This window comes from Moschus berezovskii, chromosome 27 (genome assembly GCF_049115385.1).
Source record: "Moschus berezovskii isolate FMDL1 chromosome 27, NW_MosBer_1.0, whole genome shotgun sequence".
NCBI classification, from domain to species: Eukaryota; Metazoa; Chordata; class Mammalia; order Artiodactyla; family Moschidae; genus Moschus; species Moschus berezovskii.
Window position 1 is genome coordinate 42205844 of NC_142486.1, and position 18648 is coordinate 42224491.

Below are 18648 nucleotides of genomic sequence, written 5' to 3' on the forward strand. Positions count from 1 at the left end.
AGGGTGAAATACCGAGAGCTTTCCTCTGATAACGGGAAAGAGACAAGGATACGCATCCTCACTACTTCTGTCCACCACGGTACTCGGAACTGGAGATCCTAGTCCGCACAATAAGGCAAGAAAAAGAAAAGAGTTGTCACAGCTGCGAAGGGGGAAAAAGCACTTATGTGCACACATACTTGTGGATACATAAGAAAACACAATCAGGATGATTTGAAATAAATGGATTTAGCAAGTGAATATAGAAAAGTCGATTCTATCTCTATCTATTAGGAATTTACAATGGCACTGAAAATATCAAGATATCCAATTAAACAAGTTCAAGACTTACAGCAAACTACAGACTTCTGAGATAAAGAAGATCTAACAAAACGGAGAGCTATCTATACTGCGTTCATGGGTTACAAGAACAGCATAAAACACACACACACACGCAGAGTTAACCGTGTGAGGCGATGCAGGTGTAGGGCCATCACTCCACGACGTCTATGGGCATCAAGTCATCACAGTGCAGACTGGAAACACACACAAACTGTATCTGCCAATGACTCCTTAGTGAAGCTGGGGGTCTAAAGTCAGCGCCTGGCACCTGGTAGACGGAAGGTGTGGGAACCCGGGTTCACGTGCAGGCTGCACACACCCTCAATCACAGGTGAGACCTGAAGCAACCCAGCCACTCTCCATTTTTCTGTTTCTGTTTTTCTCTGTTCCTCTTGCCGTTTCTGTTGAACAGATTCCCAGTATCGAGTGAGCAGCATCAATGCAGCGTAATGTTTCCCCATCTAAGGCGGGAGCATGTAACCCCAGCAGACCTCCCAATCGCCCCGAGATAACTGGGGTGCCCCATCACAACAGAAAGCAAAGAAACACGACATTCCCCAAGACAGAGCTGCCCGGCAGCAGTGGGGACTATGGTCCACCAGACTTCCCAAGGGGACCCCCAGGGGCTTGGATCCCACACTGGGCCCCTCAGCTTGAGGCCACACTGCTTTCCCACCATTCTGGGAGTCCTGGCAGAAGAAAGCCAGGCCACGGAAGGGGGATGGTGTGGCCGGCCCGTGGGACGCAGGGTAGGGCTGACTTGGGTCTGTGCTGGGCTCCACGTCCAGTCACCACCCTTGGAGTGTACAAAGTTCTTGGGATCATTGCAGGTTTTTGGCAAAAAGCAATGGAGCCGAAGTCACTTAGGATAGTTTTTAAGAAGAAAACCTCACTGAGGATTCACTCAGCACCAGCCTCGGCCCCTCCTGAGATGCAGACTCCCGGCAGTCAGCCATGGCTGTGCCCGTCGCCCGCCCGGGCAATGGGAGGCCCCCGGACACCGGGTGCCACGTGGGGTTCTTCCCCCACTTTGAGTGAAGGGCTGCATCCCCCTGGATGAACCCGGCTCACCCCTCCACCTCTGATGCTGAGGCCCCCGTGCCTCCCACGACCGGAGGATCCAGCCTCTCCCGGGCCTCCGTGTCACTGCACAGGCCGTGTCCGTGCGGCTTCAGCTGGCAGGGTGAATCCTGCGCAGAGCCTCCCAGCTCGCCGGCCCCACTGCCCACATCGGGGCCGGGCAGGAGCACCGCGTGTCCACTGAAGGAGCGGATGAGGGCCCCAACAATGCCGGAGAAGATGACGAGGGGGAGGTGAAGGGGGCTGAGGTCCAAGTGTCAGTCCGTGATTCAGGCATCAGTGCGTATCGACTCATTTAACCTCAGGACAAGACTGTGTGTCGGCGGGTGGGGGGCAGGTCCTGCCACTGTTCTCACCTTGGAGCCGGCAAGTTCACTCTCAGTGTCCAGGGACAGCTGCAGCCACTGGCCACACAAATTCATGCTCCCCCAGTTCTGGAGGCAGAAACCTGTGATCAAGGTGTGGGCAGGGCTGAGCTCCCTCCGGAGGCTCCAGGGGAGGGTCCCTCTGGCCTGGTCCAGCCCTTGGGAGACCCCAGGCCTCCCTGGGCTTGTGGCCACATCACCCCGACCTCTGCGTCCATCTGCACAAACCTTCTCCCCTGGGTGGTTCTGTGCCTCAGATCACGCCCTCTTCTCTTCCAAGGACACCCGTCATTGGATTCAGGGTTTTCATGCATCCTGGGTGATCTGGTGCAGCGGTCAGGAACTTACTTCCATCTGCCGAGACCTTTCATCGGAATAAGGTCACCTTGGCAGGCTGCAGAAGGATGGACGGCTTTTGGGGCCACCACTCAGCCCACTACACTTGTCATGAAGCCACAAGGCAGAGCCTCACTGGGCTTGGTGCAGGGAACGTCAAAGAAGCAGGGCTCCAGTCCTGCCTCAAGAACACACTTAGGATCAGGACACTCGGGCACAGGGACCAGATGGGCAAGGCTCAGAGGTGTGCTGGTGGGCGTGGGGCTCACCTGCAGGGAGCCTGGAGCCTGACCGTTGACGCCCCAGGGCTGGGGGACACAGCGCATGGTTTGGGAATGGACACATCCCAGCACGGACGAGAGGAGGCAGGCCCAGGGGCTCAGGCCAAGGGAGCCCAGATCTTCCTGCTGCCCTCAAGGGGCCGGTCAGATGGGCACAGCAGGGAGCCGTGATGTCAGCAACCTGGGTCGGAGTCCTGGTCTGCTGCTGTGTTGTCTCTGGCGAGTGACTCAGCCTCTCTGAGCCCACCTTCGGCTCCTCTGCAAATCTTTGCCACGCGTGACTATCTTCACAGCTGTGGGGAGTTCTTGGTGCTCTCAGCAGCCCCGCCCAACCCCGTGGCTGGGGCTATGCCGCCTCCCCACGACCTTGAGGCCGATAAGATCACCCCTGCACAGACTCTCTTTGCAAAGAAGCTGGAGGCTGCTTCTCCTACCCCAGGAGCCCTGGGACACCGAGACCCAAGAGGCAGCAACGCCTCTAGCCTGGGGGCTCCCGGGCAAGGGGCTGACCACATGGGGCACTGGGAGTGACTGTGGATGGCCCCATACAACCAACCCCGTCTGTCCTGTTACAGCCCAGGTTTATTTCTGTGTGCTCTGCTCAGCCGCACGCAAAGACTCAAAATATATTCCTTCGAGTCCGTGCAGATTTCTCTGGATGGTGGTCAAGAAGCAGTGCCCGGGCCGGCATCCCTGGGAAAACACGCTCCGCTGTTTACATGAGTGACAGGGTCCCTCCAAGAAAAACATCTGGCCGGATCAGGAAAGGGGCGTGGGACTCATTGGACAAACGGGATGTCCTCGTTCTTACATACATGGGATGTTTTAAACGCTGGCACCCAGCCTGACAGCAGCCTGCTCCTGGCGGGAAGAAACCGAGAGACGCCGGTCCCCTCCCCGAGTCGGACGCCCCAGACGGTGGCTTCTGTCCGGACTGGCCCCTCGGGTGGGGAGTCTGGAGGCCACAGAACCGCAGGGGCCTCGAGGCTTGGTGTGGGTGTGGGGAGGGCCAAGGGGCTCGGGGAGGCGACAGGGTCAGGGCCCTTGCAACGGACTGCCACCAAAGGCTGGACAAAGACAAGAAGTAAGAAAATGAACGCCACGCCTTAAAGCTGCTCAAGAGCCAAGAAGGCCCAGAAGAGTGACCAGGACTGCGCCATCCAAGGTGGGCGAGGGGAGGAGGAGGCTCGCCCAGCGCAGACTGGACGGGGTTAAACCTCCGCTCTGGCTCAACTCACAGGAACAGAGACCCCACCACAGTCACTCCTGGCACTTTCCTTTTCGAAGGAAGAAGGGAATCACAGAACAAGCAACACCATCCCCGTGGGGGACTCTTGGCGGTCGAGGATGCCAAGGGCCCCTCTGCATCCGCACGGCCGCCTGAGCCTGCGTGTTGTGCATCACGGTCACCCGTCTCCGTTGAGGGGAGGCCCCCGAGCTTGTTGGAAGGTTGGCCTCAGCGAGGCCGAGCTGGGGTCCCTAGCTGCCCCCAGAGGGCTCCCGGGCAGCACACCTCCCCAGCCCACCCCGAGCCCACAGCTGCCGCCCGCCCCAGAGGGCCCCGTCACTGCCATCAGGGAATTAGGGGGTGCCGAGTGCTCAGACCCGAGGGTGGTAGGGGCGCTTCCACGGCATCCTGTGTGCACCCCTCCTCGGCTCACGGTCTAGCAGGAGCTGTGGGGAGCGTGTGTATACGGCAGGGACACACAGGACACCTCCTGAGCACCGCCGGCCAGGAAGCCCTGGAGCCCCGGGGGGAGGCCTGGGCCAGACTTCTGACCACCACAGGGGCCTGCTCAACCTCCCCTGCTCTGTGCCCTCGGCTTCCTCAGCTCCAGGGATAACACCACCTCTCGGAGAGCCTCTGATGCCAGGGCTGCTCTGTGGGAGGGGTCGTGTTCTGCGCCAATGTGTTCAAGGCACGTGATGCCTGGTCAGTCTCTAATGACCGGCTGCCCTGGGGCCTGCCTGGCTCTTCCTGTTGGCACCAGGGTCCCGCATGCGTGTGAGTTGGCAGGCCCGTTCCAGGCTGGGTCTGTCTGCTTAGGTGACAGACGTGCCTCCTGGGAGGAAGAGCATCTGGCACGGGGTGGGCCTTGTCTCCTCCTTCTCCTGACTGGCGCCAGGACCAGCCTCCTTCTAGTTCCCGGACTGGGAAGACAGGGGCCCTTTCGGGGTCACCTGAACGTGTCATCTCATGGGAGCGTGGCTTTATGATACTTGCTGAGTGATCCGGGGGGGTGGGGGGACAGTCCTGCTGAGCTCCTACTGTGTGCTGGCAGAGGATGTTCCTGCGGTCCTTCCTTGACTTCTGGCAGCATCCTCGGGTCCACCTGAATACTCTTGGACGAGGAGGCAGGCTTGACCGCCACTGGGGGCTGACCCTGGCTTGCTCACGCCCGCCCTCCACCTGGGCGGCTCCTGGAGGGGACAGGAAAGGGCTCAGTCCCTGGGCAAGGGTCTGCAGGCAGGCCTTTCTGCACCGTGCTTCCTGCTGACCACATCTGCACCACCCTGGAGGAGCGGATGTGGTTACTCGGGCACGGTCACATGGGTGCTGGCCTAAGCATGCCTTCTACACATGCTGGACAGGGTACCCTCGACTGTCTCCAGTGAGCCGGGCCCAGAACGTGGTCTCTGAGTTAACTGGGGCTGCAGGACTGGCTGGGGCGGATTGACCCCTCAGCTCTCGGCATGTGGTCTGGCTCCCAAGGCCTGGCTTGTTGAAGGAATAAAAGACATGTATTCATTCACAGGCCTGCTTTGATGATGGGTGGGTAGGTTACTCAGATCCACCCTCTCATGGAAAACAATTATTAAAAAAAAAAAAGTGTCACGCCTTAAAGTTGCTGAAGACCTGAGAAGACCCAGAGGAGCAACTGCCCAAGATGAGGGATCTAACAGAAGATCCCTCCCTCTCCGTGGAGCCAGACTCCCAGGAGACGACACTTTCAGGTGACCCAGAAAGGGCCTCCCTCCTCCAGCCACGGGAATTACAAGGAAGGTGGTGCTGGTGCCGAGCAGGGGAAGAAGCAGGTGAAGACCCCAGTGGGTGCAGGCACATCAGCCCGTGACCTTGGTTCAAGGGGATCCTATCCATAACGCCCTCAGATGAGTGGAGAATGCAAATGCCAAATCTTTCTGGATAAGGGCACCTTCTTCCCAGGCTTGGGAACTGCCCCGTGGGTTATGGAAGGGTGGTGGCCAGTGGGGAAGAGCGCCAGGCCCATCAGGATGAAAGACAGCTGGAGGAGAACCAGCAGAAGTGACCCCCTCAGCTTTGGGATTCTGAGACGATTAGATGGATAATAAATCTAATACATCAGCTAAGCTCACCTCTTTTAGAGAAATAAACCTCAAGATAGAAAGGTCCTGCAAAGACAGGAAACCATTAAAGAAAACGACACAGCCAACTTGGAAAAGAACCCAACAGAACATGCAGAAATAAAACGTGTCATAACGAGAAGCGAAAATACAACAGACACGTTTGAAGACACTTGACCTCTTCAGGAAAGGGAGACATGTGGGCACAGAGCACGGCCATGCTGATAATGTATGCAGCCCCCTGCCCAACCCCCTGCTCTCCAGGAAGAAAAACCAACCCCTGATCTGTAGCTGCATCATTTGCCAATTTCTGCGCTGTAAATACTCCCACCCTGCCCTGATTCATGTACCAAAGGGTTAACACCCTGCTGGCAGAATTCCCGATGAGACACAAAGAGCTGACTCTGGCACACCACCGGCCGAGAGACATGGGAGGACGTCAGAACCGCAACCCGAGGGGCACAGATTTCAGCCCGACTACCTGGGACCCAGGCAGAGCGGTCCTTGGGGAACTTTAAAGACAAGACTCTTGAAACATGTCTAGAATTCACTTTATAACTTTGCCATTTCCTTCTCCAGTTTATAACAAGTTCAGTTCAGTACGCTTCCACAAGACCAAGAGAGGCCCAAAGGAAGCCAGGTGGGGTGTATAAAAGCCTCAGCACTTAAGACTCAAGAGACATAAAAACTTTACGGGCAAAGAAATGCATGTGTAATGGTGGAATTATGAATAGAGATATGAATCGCTTCGGGACTAGACAATGGCCCCTGACACCTCATCGTAGGAGAGGCTCATGGCATAGGCACTAAGCCTGGGGGTACGAGTGAGATGGGGGCTGAAGACCACGTTTTGTTGTTGTTCAGTCACTAAGTCACGTCCGACTCTTTGAGACCCCATGGACTGCAACACACCAGGCTTCCCTGTCCTTCACCATCTCCCAGAGCTTACTCAAACTCATGCCCATGGAGTCAGTGATGCCATCCAACCATCTCTTCCTCTGACGCCCCCTCCTCCTCCTGCCCTCAATCTTTCCCAGCATCAGGGTCTTTTCCAATGAGTCGGCTCTTCACATCAGTTGGCCAAAGTACTGGAGCTTAAGCTTCAGCATCAGTCCTTCCAGTGAATAATTTTCACGGTTGATTTCCTTTAGGATGGACTGCTTTGACGTGCTTGCGGTCCAAGGGGCTCTCAAGAGTCTTCTCCAACACCACAGTTCAGAGGCATCAATTCTTTGGTGCTCAGCCTGCTCTACAGTCCAGTTCTCATGGTTCAGGGCAAAGAGTCTGACACGAAGGCCCAGCACCCAGGTTCAAGTGCTGGCTCTGCCCCTGCTGGGCCCAGGGGCCTTGGTCTCCTTGCCCACCTCTCAGAGCCTCAGTTCCTCCCCTCGGTAAAGGGATCTGACCCTGCACCACAAGCCGGGTCGGGATGCCCACACAGGGCGGGGATGGGGGTTTGCGTCCAGGCTGACAAGTCCCCGAGAACACCTGCTGCTGCACTGTCTTTACATGCGGAGTTGTCGAAATTAGACTTGAGGTGCCTCAAAGTAGAGAACCCCCACCCCAATGTCCAGGCTATGAGGACGGACCCCCGCCCCCAACTCCACGCTCATCACCACACTTAGTCAAGTCGGGGAACTATCTCGGACACCAGCTCATGCCCACAAGGCCTCAGCTGGAAACTGCAAGAAACACGTCCCCCTCCCCTGTCCCACGTCCATGGCAACGCTGCCCACCCGCCGGCAGGGAGGACATGCCATCACCTCCATTCTACAGATGGAAAAACTGAGGTTCCGAGTGCGGAAGCCATGTGCCTGAGGCTGCTCAGCCCCCAGGAAGTGGTCAGGCTGGGTCTGGACCCGCACACGTGGCCTCAGAGGGGCTAGGCGGGGTCTGAGCCTCCCTGGGAGCTCAGGTACCCTCACCGCCTGACTGTGGGTCCTGGAGTCTGGTGTGGAGGCGGCTACCATCCTCCAGCAGGCAGCTAGCTCCTCGCTCGCTTTTCAGAAAACAACATCGCACTACTGCTCTTTTTGTGGCCAACTGCAGCTTTAAACGTCTCTAATTCTAGAGATTTTAGGGGTTAAAAACCACTCGAGGCCAACACTGCTCTTCCCTGTGAAAGAAGGGAAAGATGCAGTTAAGAACTGCTTCCTATCACAAGTCTCCTGAAGAAAATAAAGTCAACAGCAGTCTAACACCAACAAACTAACATGCTCAGAGTAAGTTTTCAGTATGAAATCTCATCGTTTTACTAACACATACGAAACTTAAGTTGGAGAGAGAGATTCTTTGCCTGGGAAGTGGGCAACAGAGGACTTACAGGGAATTTAAAAGACCCTCTCTCTGCCCAGTGATGACGCTCTCACAGCATTGTGCTACACAAAGAAAGAACGTGCACTTTACTGTTTATCTTCCCCGCAAGGCTCCCTACTTCAAATATCTCAATCGTGGCTGGGGATCTCTCTACAAAAATCCATCTCAATGTTCAAAGCACAAAACAAAGCTCAGAGGAATACAGTATCTAAGATGAAAAAGGGATGAAAGAACCTACAGTCGTTTCTTCTTCTATTAATAGGGCACTGGCGGATTCGGGAGAGACGTAGAGGCAGGGAATATTAGTGGATGAGAAAAAAATAAATTAATAACGGAGGAGGAGGAAAGAGAAGGTAGAACGGTAGGCTTTACTATTACTTTACTTACTTACTTTACTATTACCTTACTTTCCTGACAGTTTCAAAGCATTTGTGGGGAGGGGGGGAGAGGAAGAACCTGTTGTTTCGCTAAAGAAAAAGCAACACTGTAAGAAGAATTGCATCTCAATTATCTTTTATTTTCAGCTCTATCCCTGCAAGCCAGCCCACTTAAGCTTTTACATCACTTTCCTATCTTATTACCTCTATGTTGGGGTTTGGTACTTCAAACAAACACTTTTTTGTTCTTTTCCTTCTTCTTTTGGAGGTAAAAGATGGCACTGATTTGCTTAAAAGTACGGATGGGGAAAAAAACAAAAAAGTACGGATGGAAACCATTATCTTGAGGTGGTTCTTAATAACAGAACTATGGATTTCTCTATCCCTTTGACTGTCAGCACACCACTAAAGGCTAAATGAAGGCTCAGGAGGGAGGTAACATCCCCCTTGTCAAGTCTCTGTTTCCTTGCTCCTGCGATATTGGCTTTGCCAAGTAACCCAAGTCCCGTAAATAAACATTACAGGTCTCTCCAAACTACCTCTATAAAATAAGATCTTGTTTGACCAACCTTATAGAGCAGTCATTTATTTCTACAGCTGCTGAGATGCTCTGCTGCTCTGTCCGCCTACATTCAGAAGGGAACCAAAATTCCAAATTTCATTTATTCTGGGCCAAAAACCAGACCTTTTGTCTTCCTTCCTAGATATGTTGCAACTTGAAGTTGACTCCTCTGCCTAAATTAGTGGCATATGCTTTTGCTCTTTTAAGAAAGAAAGAAAAAACACCCCTTTTTCCCTTACTGAGGAAGGCACCTAACTCTGATAAAGGCCTCTAGGAAGATGCTAAAATGCCTTGACCTGTTTAACAGCATCTTATTTCACAGAATATGTTTGAACCTCCCCGCCGTACGCCAAGGGCAAACACACGGAGCGTCCAAGCCTCCAGGAGGAATAGGCAGACTTTGCAAAACTGACGGGAGGGAGGAGAGGGGACAACTTTCAGGACTAGAAACAGGAGGCAGTCCAGATGCTGCGACGCCGCCCGGGCCCCGGGAAGCCCCGACGCCCCCGCGCCCCCGCGCCCAGCCCTGGGCGCACTGTCCTCCCGCCCGCGGCCGCGTCCTCCCCCCCACAGCCCCCAGCGGCCCGGGAGCGCCCCACGCCCCCGCGGCGCCGACCGAGCCCCAGGGCTGGCGCGGGGGGCGCGGGCCACCCTCCAACAGGCTGCTCGGCGCGGGCTCGGAGACCCAGAGGGTCAACTCCGTCCGCCGGCATCGGCCCGCCGCGGCGCCCAGCCCCAAACTCGGGCTCCCCCGCGCCGCGCCGGCCCGCCGCCCGCCCCGAGAAAGCCCCGAGACACCCCTCCACAGCGCGGCGCCCGCGCCTTTTCTCTCGGCGCCGACGAGAAGGACGCTCCCCGACGAGGACGGACCGCGGCTGCTGGTGCCTGCCCGGCACAGGGTCAGAACGAGGAGCGGGCAGCCGCGGCGGCACCTCCTCAGTCCCCGCTCCCGACTCCTTTTCCCGCTGCGCCGGACGGGAAGGGGCCTGCACGACCCGGGACTCACCTCACACCTCGGGGCCGGGCTCCCGGGAGGCGGGCGCGGCCGCGGGTCCCTCAGCTTCACGGAGCCAGCGAGGAGCGCCGGCGAGCTTTCGCCACTGCCGGGGCGCGGGGGCGGGCGGGGGCGGGCCGGGGCGGGGCGCATGCGCGCGCACGGACGGCGCAGGCGCGCTGCGCTCGCTCGGCTGCGCGCTCGCACTTCCAGTCCAGCTTCCGGGTAGCACTCAAAGCAGAGAAGGATTGGAGAAGGAAATGGCAACCCACTCCAGTGTTGTTGCCTAAAATTCCTAGGGACGGGGGAGCCTGGTGGGCTGCTGTCTCTGGGGTCGCACAGAGTCGGACACGCCTGAAGCGACTTAGCAGCAGCAGCAGCAGTTAGATTACCAGATACTTCATATATATGAAATTGCTGCTGCTGCTGCTGCTGCTAAGTCGCTTCACGCGTGTCCGACTCTGTGCGACCCCATAGACGGCAGCCCACCAGGCCCCACCCCGTCCCTGGGATTCCCCAGGCAAGAATACTGGAGTGGGTTGCCATTTCCTTCTCCAATCCATGAAAGTGAAAAGGGAAAGTGAAGTCGCTCAGTCGTGTCCGACCCTTAGCGACCCCACGGACCGCAGCCTACGAGGCTCCTCCGTCCATGGGATTCTCCAGGCAAGAGTACTGGAGTGGGTTGCCACTGCCTTCTCTGCTTTGAGTGCTACCCGGAAGCTGGACTGGAAGTGCGAGCGCGCAGCCGAGCGAGCGCAGCGCGCCTGCGCCGTCCGTGCGCGCGCATGCGCCCCGCCCCGGCCCGCCCCCGCCCGCCCCCGCGCCCCGGCAGTGGCCAAAGCTCGCCGGCGCTCCTCGCTGGCTCCGTGAAGCTGAGGGACCCGCGGCCGCGCCCGCCTCCCGGGAGCCCGGCCCCGAGGTGTGAGGTGAGTCCCGGGTCGTGCAGGCCCCTTCCCGTCCGGCGCAGCGGGAAAAGGAGTCGGGAGCGGGGACTGAGGAGGTGCCGCCGCGGCTGCCCGCTCCTCGGTCTGACCCTGTGCCGGGCAGGCACCAGCAGCCGCGGTCCGTCCTCGTCGGGGAGCGTCCTTCTCGTCGGCGCCGAGAGAAAAGGCGCGGGCGCCGCGCTGTGGAGGGGTGTCTCGGGGCTTTCTCGGGGCGGGCGGCGGGCCGGCGCGGCGCGGGGGAGCCCGAGTTTGGGGCTGGGCGCCGCGGCGGGCCGATGCCGGCGGACGGAGTTGACCCTCTGGGTCTCCGAGCCCGCGCCGAGCAGCCTGTTGGAGGGTGGCCCGCGCCCCCCGCGCCAGCCCTGGGGCTCGGTCGGCGCCGCGGGGGCGTGGGGCGCTCCCGGGCCGCTGGGGGCTGTGGGGGGGAGGACGCGGCCGCGGGCGGGAGGACAGTGCGCCCAGGGCTGGGCGCGGGGGCGCGGGGGCGTCGGGGCTTCCCGGGGCCCGGGCGGCGTCGCAGCATCTGGACTGCCTCCTGTTTCTAGTCCTGAAAGTTGTCCCCTCTCCTCCCTCCCGTCAGTTTTGCAAAGTCTGCCTATTCCTCCTGGAGGCTTGGACGCTCCGTGTGTTTGCCCTTGGCGTACGGCGGGGAGGTTCAAACATATTCTGTGAAATAAGATGCTGTTAAACAGGTCAAGGCATTTTAGCATCTTCCTAGAGGCCTTTATCAGAGTTAGGTGCCTTCCTCAGTAAGGGAAAAAGGGGTGTTTTTTCTTTCTTTCTTAAAAGAGCAAAAGCATATGCCACTAATTTAGGCAGAGGAGTCAACTTCAAGTTGCAACATATCTAGGAAGGAAGACAAAAGGTCTGGTTTTTGGCCCAGAATAAATGAAATTTGGAATTTTGGTTCCCTTCTGAATGTAGGCGGACAGAGCAGCAGAGCATCTCAGCAGCTGTAGAAATAAATGACTGCTCTATAAGGTTGGTCAAACAAGATCTTATTTTATAGAGGTAGTTTGGAGAGACCTGTAATGTTTATTTACGGGACTTGGGTTACTTGGCAAAGCCAATATCGCAGGAGCAAGGAAACAGAGACTTGACAAGGGGGATGTTACCTCCCTCCTGAGCCTTCATTTAGCCTTTAGTGGTGTGCTGACAGTCAAAGGGATAGAGAAATCCATAGTTCTGTTATTAAGAACCACCTCAAGATAATGGTTTCCATCCGTACTTTTTTGTTTTTTTCCCCATCCGTACTTTTAAGCAAATCAGTGCCATCTTTTACCTCCAAAAGAAGAAGGAAAAGAACAAAAAAGTGTTTGTTTGAAGTACCAAACCCCAACATAGAGGTAATAAGATAGGAAAGTGATGTAAAAGCTTAAGTGGGCTGGCTTGCAGGGATAGAGCTGAAAATAAAAGATAATTGAGATGCAATTCTTCTTACAGTGTTGCTTTTTCTTTAGCGAAACAACAGGTTCTTCCTCTCCCCCCCTCCCCACAAATGCTTTGAAACTGTCAGGAAAGTAAGGTAATAGTAAAGTAAGTAAGTAAAGTAATAGTAAAGCCTACCGTTCTACCTTCTCTTTCCTCCTCCTCCGTTATTAATTTATTTTTTTCTCATCCACTAATATTCCCTGCCTCTACGTCTCTCCCGAATCCGCCAGTGCCCTATTAATAGAAGAAGAAACGACTGTAGGTTCTTTCATCCCTTTTTCATCTTAGATACTGTATTCCTCTGAGCTTTGTTTTGTGCTTTGAACATTGAGATGGATTTTTGTAGAGAGATCCCCAGCCACGATTGAGATATTTGAAGTAGGGAGCCTTGCGGGGAAGATAAACAGTAAAGTGCACGTTCTTTCTTTGTGTAGCACAATGCTGTGAGAGCGTCATCACTGGGCAGAGAGAGGGTCTTTTAAATTCCCTGTAAGTCCTCTGTTGCCCACTTCCCAGGCAAAGAATCTCTCTCTCCAACTTAAGTTTCGTATGTGTTAGTAAAACGATGAGATTTCATACTGAAAACTTACTCTGAGCATGTTAGTTTGTTGGTGTTAGACTGCTGTTGACTTTATTTTCTTCAGGAGACTTGTGATAGGAAGCAGTTCTTAACTGCATCTTTCCCTTCTTTCACAGGGAAGAGCAGTGTTGGCCTCGAGTGGTTTTTAACCCCTAAAATCTCTAGAATTAGAGACGTTTAAAGCTGCAGTTGGCCACAAAAAGAGCAGTAGTGCGATGTTGTTTTCTGAAAAGCGAGCGAGGAGCTAGCTGCCTGCTGGAGGATGGTAGCCGCCTCCACACCAGACTCCAGGACCCACAGTCAGGCGGTGAGGGTACCTGAGCTCCCAGGGAGGCTCAGACCCCGCCTAGCCCCTCTGAGGCCACGTGTGCGGGTCCAGACCCAGCCTGACCACTTCCTGGGGGCTGAGCAGCCTCAGGCACATGGCTTCCGCACTCGGAACCTCAGTTTTTCCATCTGTAGAATGGAGGTGATGGCATGTCCTCCCTGCCGGCGGGTGGGCAGCGTTGCCATGGACGTGGGACAGGGGAGGGGGACGTGTTTCTTGCAGTTTCCAGCTGAGGCCTTGTGGGCATGAGCTGGTGTCCGAGATAGTTCCCCGACTTGACTAAGTGTGGTGATGAGCGTGGAGTTGGGGGCGGGGGTCCGTCCTCATAGCCTGGACATTGGGGTGGGGGTTCTCTACTTTGAGGCACCTCAAGTCTAATTTCGACAACTCCGCATGTAAAGACAGTGCAGCAGCAGGTGTTCTCGGGGACTTGTCAGCCTGGACGCAAACCCCCATCCCCGCCCTGTGTGGGCATCCCGACCCGGCTTGTGGTGCAGGGTCAGATCCCTTTACCGAGGGGAGGAACTGAGGCTCTGAGAGGTGGGCAAGGAGACCAAGGCCCCTGGGCCCAGCAGGGGCAGAGCCAGCACTTGAACCTGGGTGCTGGGCCTTCGTGTCAGACTCTTTGCCCTGAACCATGAGAACTGGACTGTAGAGCAGGCTGAGCACCAAAGAATTGATGCCTCTGAACTGTGGTGTTGGAGAAGACTCTTGAGAGCCCCTTGGACCGCAAGCACGTCAAAGCAGTCCATCCTAAAGGAAATCAACCGTGAAAATTATTCACTGGAAGGACTGATGCTGAAGCTTAAGCTCCAGTACTTTGGCCAACTGATGTGAAGAGCCGACTCATTGGAAAAGACCCTGATGCTGGGAAAGATTGAGGGCAGGAGGAGGAGGGGGCGTCAGAGGAAGAGATGGTTGGATGGCATCACTGACTCCATGGGCATGAGTTTGAGTAAGCTCTGGGAGATGGTGAAGGACAGGGAAGCCTGGTGTGTTGCAGTCCATGGGGTCTCAAAGAGTCGGACGTGACTTAGTGACTGAACAACAACAAAACGTGGTCTTCAGCCCCCATCTCACTCGTACCCCCAGGCTTAGTGCCTATGCCATGAGCCTCTCCTACGATGAGGTGTCAGGGGCCATTGTCTAGTCCCGAAGCGATTCATATCTCTATTCATAATTCCACCATTACACATGCATTTCTTTGCCCGTAAAGTTTTTATGTCTCTTGAGTCTTAAGTGCTGAGGCTTTTATACACCCCACCTGGCTTCCTTTGGGCCTCTCTTGGTCTTGTGGAAGCGTACTGAACTGAACTTGTTATAAACTGGAGAAGGAAATGGCAAAGTTATAAAGTGAATTCTAGACATGTTTCAAGAGTCTTGTCTTTAAAGTTCCCCAAGGACCGCTCTGCCTGGGTCCCAGGTAGTCGGGCTGAAATCTGTGCCCCTCGGGTTGCGGTTCTGACGTCCTCCCATGTCTCTCGGCCGGTGGTGTGCCAGAGTCAGCTCTTTGTGTCTCATCGGGAATTCTGCCAGCAGGGTGTTAACCCTTTGGTACATGAATCAGGGCAGGGTGGGAGTATTTACAGCGCAGAAATTGGCAAATGATGCAGCTACAGATCAGGGGTTGGTTTTTCTTCCTGGAGAGCAGGGGGTTGGGCAGGGGGCTGCATACATTATCAGCATGGCCGTGCTCTGTGCCCACATGTCTCCCTTTCCTGAAGAGGTCAAGTGTCTTCAAACGTGTCTGTTGTATTTTCGCTTCTCGTTATGACACGTTTTATTTCTGCATGTTCTGTTGGGTTCTTTTCCAAGTTGGCTGTGTCGTTTTCTTTAATGGTTTCCTGTCTTTGCAGGACCTTTCTATCTTGAGGTTTATTTCTCTAAAAGAGGTGAGCTTAGCTGATGTATTAGATTTATTATCCATCTAATCGTCTCAGAATCCCAAAGCTGAGGGGGTCACTTCTGCTGGTTCTCCTCCAGCTGTCTTTCATCCTGATGGGCCTGGCGCTCTTCCCCACTGGCCACCACCCTTCCATAACCCACGGGGCAGTTCCCAAGCCTGGGAAGAAGGTGCCCTTATCCAGAAAGATTTGGCATTTGCATTCTCCACTCATCTGAGGGCGTTATGGATAGGATCCCCTTGAACCAAGGTCACGGGCTGATGTGCCTGCACCCACTGGGGTCTTCACCTGCTTCTTCCCCTGCTCGGCACCAGCACCACCTTCCTTGTAATTCCCGTGGCTGGAGGAGGGAGGCCCTTTCTGGGTCACCTGAAAGTGTCGTCTCCTGGGAGTCTGGCTCCACGGAGAGGGAGGGATCTTCTGTTAGATCCCTCATCTTGGGCAGTTGCTCCTCTGGGTCTTCTCAGGTCTTCAGCAACTTTAAGGCGTGACACTTTTTTTTTTTTAATAATTGTTTTCCATGAGAGGGTGGATCTGAGTAACCTACCCACCCATCATCAAAGCAGGCCTGTGAATGAATACATGTCTTTTATTCCTTCAACAAGCCAGGCCTTGGGAGCCAGACCACATGCCGAGAGCTGAGGGGTCAATCCGCCCCAGCCAGTCCTGCAGCCCCAGTTAACTCAGAGACCACGTTCTGGGCCCGGCTCACTGGAGACAGTCGAGGGTACCCTGTCCAGCATGTGTAGAAGGCATGCTTAGGCCAGCACCCATGTGACCGTGCCCGAGTAACCACATCCGCTCCTCCAGGGTGGTGCAGATGTGGTCAGCAGGAAGCACGGTGCAGAAAGGCCTGCCTGCAGACCCTTGCCCAGGGACTGAGCCCTTTCCTGTCCCCTCCAGGAGCCGCCCAGGTGGAGGGCGGGCGTGAGCAAGCCAGGGTCAGCCCCCAGTGGCGGTCAAGCCTGCCTCCTCGTCCAAGAGTATTCAGGTGGACCCGAGGATGCTGCCAGAAGTCAAGGAAGGACCGCAGGAACATCCTCTGCCAGCACACAGTAGGAGCTCAGCAGGACTGTCCCCCCACCCCCCCGGATCACTCAGCAAGTATCATAAAGCCACGCTCCCATGAGATGACACGTTCAGGTGACCCCGAAAGGGCCCCTGTCTTCCCAGTCCGGGAACTAGAAGGAGGCTGGTCCTGGCGCCAGTCAGGAGAAGGAGGAGACAAGGCCCACCCCGTGCCAGATGCTCTTCCTCCCAGGAGGCACGTCTGTCACCTAAGCAGACAGACCCAGCCTGGAACGGGCCTGCCAACTCACACGCATGCGGGACCCTGGTGCCAACAGGAAGAGCCAGGCAGGCCCCAGGGCAGCCGGTCATTAGAGACTGACCAGGCATCACGTGCCTTGAACACATTGGCGCAGAACACGACCCCTCCCACAGAGCAGCCCTGGCATCAGAGGCTCTCCGAGAGGTGGTGTTATCCCTGGAGCTGAGGAAGCCGAGGGCACAGAGCAGGGGAGGTTGAGCAGGCCCCTGTGGTGGTCAGAAGTCTGGCCCAGGCCTCCCCCCGGGGCTCCAGGGCTTCCTGGCCGGCGGTGCTCAGGAGGTGTCCTGTGTGTCCCTGCCGTATACACACGCTCCCCACAGCTCCTGCTAGACCGTGAGCCGAGGAGGGGTGCACACAGGATGCCGTGGAAGCGCCCCCACCATCCTCGGGTCTGAGCACTCGGCACCCCCTAATTCCCTGATGGCAGTGACGGGGCCCTCTGGGGCGGGCGGCAGCTGTGGGCTCGGGGTGGGCTGGGGAGGTGTGCTGCCCGGGAGCCCTCTGGGGGCAGCTAGGGACCCCAGCTCGGCCTCGCTGAGGCCAACCTTCCAACAAGCTCGGGGGCCTCCCCTCAACGGAGACGGGTGACCGTGATGCACAACACGCAGGCTCAGGCGGCCGTGCGGATGCAGAGGGGCCCTTGGCATCCTCGACCGCCAAGAGTCCCCCACGGGGATGGTGTTGCTTGTTCTGTGATTCCCTTCTTCCTTCGAAAAGGAAAGTGCCAGGAGTGACTGTGGTGGGGTCTCTGTTCCTGTGAGTTGAGCCAGAGCGGAGGTTTAACCCCGTCCAGTCTGCGCTGGGCGAGCCTCCTCCTCCCCTCGCCCACCTTGGATGGCGCAGTCCTGGTCACTCTTCTGGGCCTTCTTGGCTCTTGAGCAGCTTTAAGGCGTGGCGTTCATTTTCTTACTTCTTGTCTTTGTCCAGCCTTTGGTGGCAGTCCGTTGCAAGGGCCCTGACCCTGTCGCCTCCCCGAGCCCCTTGGCCCTCCCCACACCCACACCAAGCCTCGAGGCCCCTGCGGTTCTGTGGCCTCCAGACTCCCCACCCGAGGGGCCAGTCCGGACAGAAGCCACCGTCTGGGGCGTCCGACTCGGGGAGGGGACCGGCGTCTCTCGGTTTCTTCCCGCCAGGAGCAGGCTGCTGTCAGGCTGGGTGCCAGCGTTTAAAACATCCCATGTATGTAAGAACGAGGACATCCCGTTTGTCCAATGAGTCCCACGCCCCTTTCCTGATCCGGCCAGATGTTTTTCTTGGAGGGACCCTGTCACTCATGTAAACAGCGGAGCGTGTTTTCCCAGGGATGCCGGCCCGGGCACTGCTTCTTGACCACCATCCAGAGAAATCTGCACGGACTCGAAGGAATATATTTTGAGTCTTTGCGTGCGGCTGAGCAGAGCACACAGAAATAAACCTGGGCTGTAACAGGACAGACGGGGTTGGTTGTATGGGGCCATCCACAGTCACTCCCAGTGCCCCATGTGTCAGCCCCTTGCCCGGGAGCCCCCAGGCTAGAGGCGTTGCTGCCTCTTGGGTCTCGGTGTCCCAGGGCTCCTGGGGTAGGAGAAGCAGCCTCCAGCTTCTTTGCAAAGAGAGTCTGTGCAGGGGTGATCTTATCGGCCTCAAGGTCGTGGGGAGGCGGCATAGCCCCAGCCACGGGGTTGGGCGGGGCTGCTGAGAGCACCAAGAACTCCCCACAGCTGTGAAGATAGTCACGCGTGGCAAAGATTTGCAGAGGAGCCGAAGGTGGGCTCAGAGAGGCTGAGTCACTCGCCAGAGACAACACAGCAGCAGACCAGGACTCCGACCCAGGTTGCTGACATCACGGCTCCCTGCTGTGCCCATCTGACCGGCCCCTTGAGGGCAGCAGGAAGATCTGGGCTCCCTTGGCCTGAGCCCCTGGGCCTGCCTCCTCTCGTCCGTGCTGGGATGTGTCCATTCCCAAACCATGCGCTGTGTCCCCCAGCCCTGGGGCGTCAACGGTCAGGCTCCAGGCTCCCTGCAGGTGAGCCCCACGCCCACCAGCACACCTCTGAGCCTTGCCCATCTGGTCCCTGTGCCCGAGTGTCCTGATCCTAAGTGTGTTCTTGAGGCAGGACTGGAGCCCTGCTTCTTTGACGTTCCCTGCACCAAGCCCCTCCGGAGGCTCCAGGGAGGGTCGCCTCTGGGCTTGTG

General features: G+C 56.6%; 2 protein-coding genes across 16 annotated transcripts in view; one reads left to right on the forward strand and one right to left on the reverse strand.

The window, feature by feature from the left end:
- LOC129545172 (liprin-alpha-1-like) overlaps positions 1-10127 on the reverse strand; it is a 37491-nt gene extending 27364 nt beyond the window's left edge. For 4 of the 11 annotated variants that reach the window (XM_088833152.1, XM_088833150.1, XM_088833151.1 and 1 more), the window contains exon 1: positions 434-710. Coding sequence is in view for 5 of the 11 variants with exons in the window: in XM_088833144.1 (XP_088689270.1) it covers positions 9969-10109 (141 nt within the window). In the remaining 6 variants the exon portion in view is untranslated. Of the gene's footprint in view, positions 1-433; positions 711-9968 lie in introns of those variants that run through there. The other 7 variants (XM_088833144.1, XM_088833143.1, XM_088833146.1 and 4 more) reach the window with 4 other exon arrangements.
- Positions 10128-10522: 395 nt separating this feature from the next.
- Positions 10523-18648, forward strand: part of LOC129545166 (liprin-alpha-1-like) — a 257633-nt gene continuing 249507 nt past the window's right edge. For 2 of the 5 annotated variants that reach the window (XM_088833138.1, XM_088833139.1), the window contains exon 1: positions 10523-10882. In XM_088833138.1, coding sequence (XP_088689264.1) covers positions 10742-10882 — 141 coding nt within the window. In that variant the 5' untranslated portion in view covers positions 10523-10741. The remainder of the gene's footprint in view (positions 10883-18648) is intronic. The other 3 variants (XR_016036623.1, XM_088833140.1, XM_088833137.1) reach the window with 2 other exon arrangements.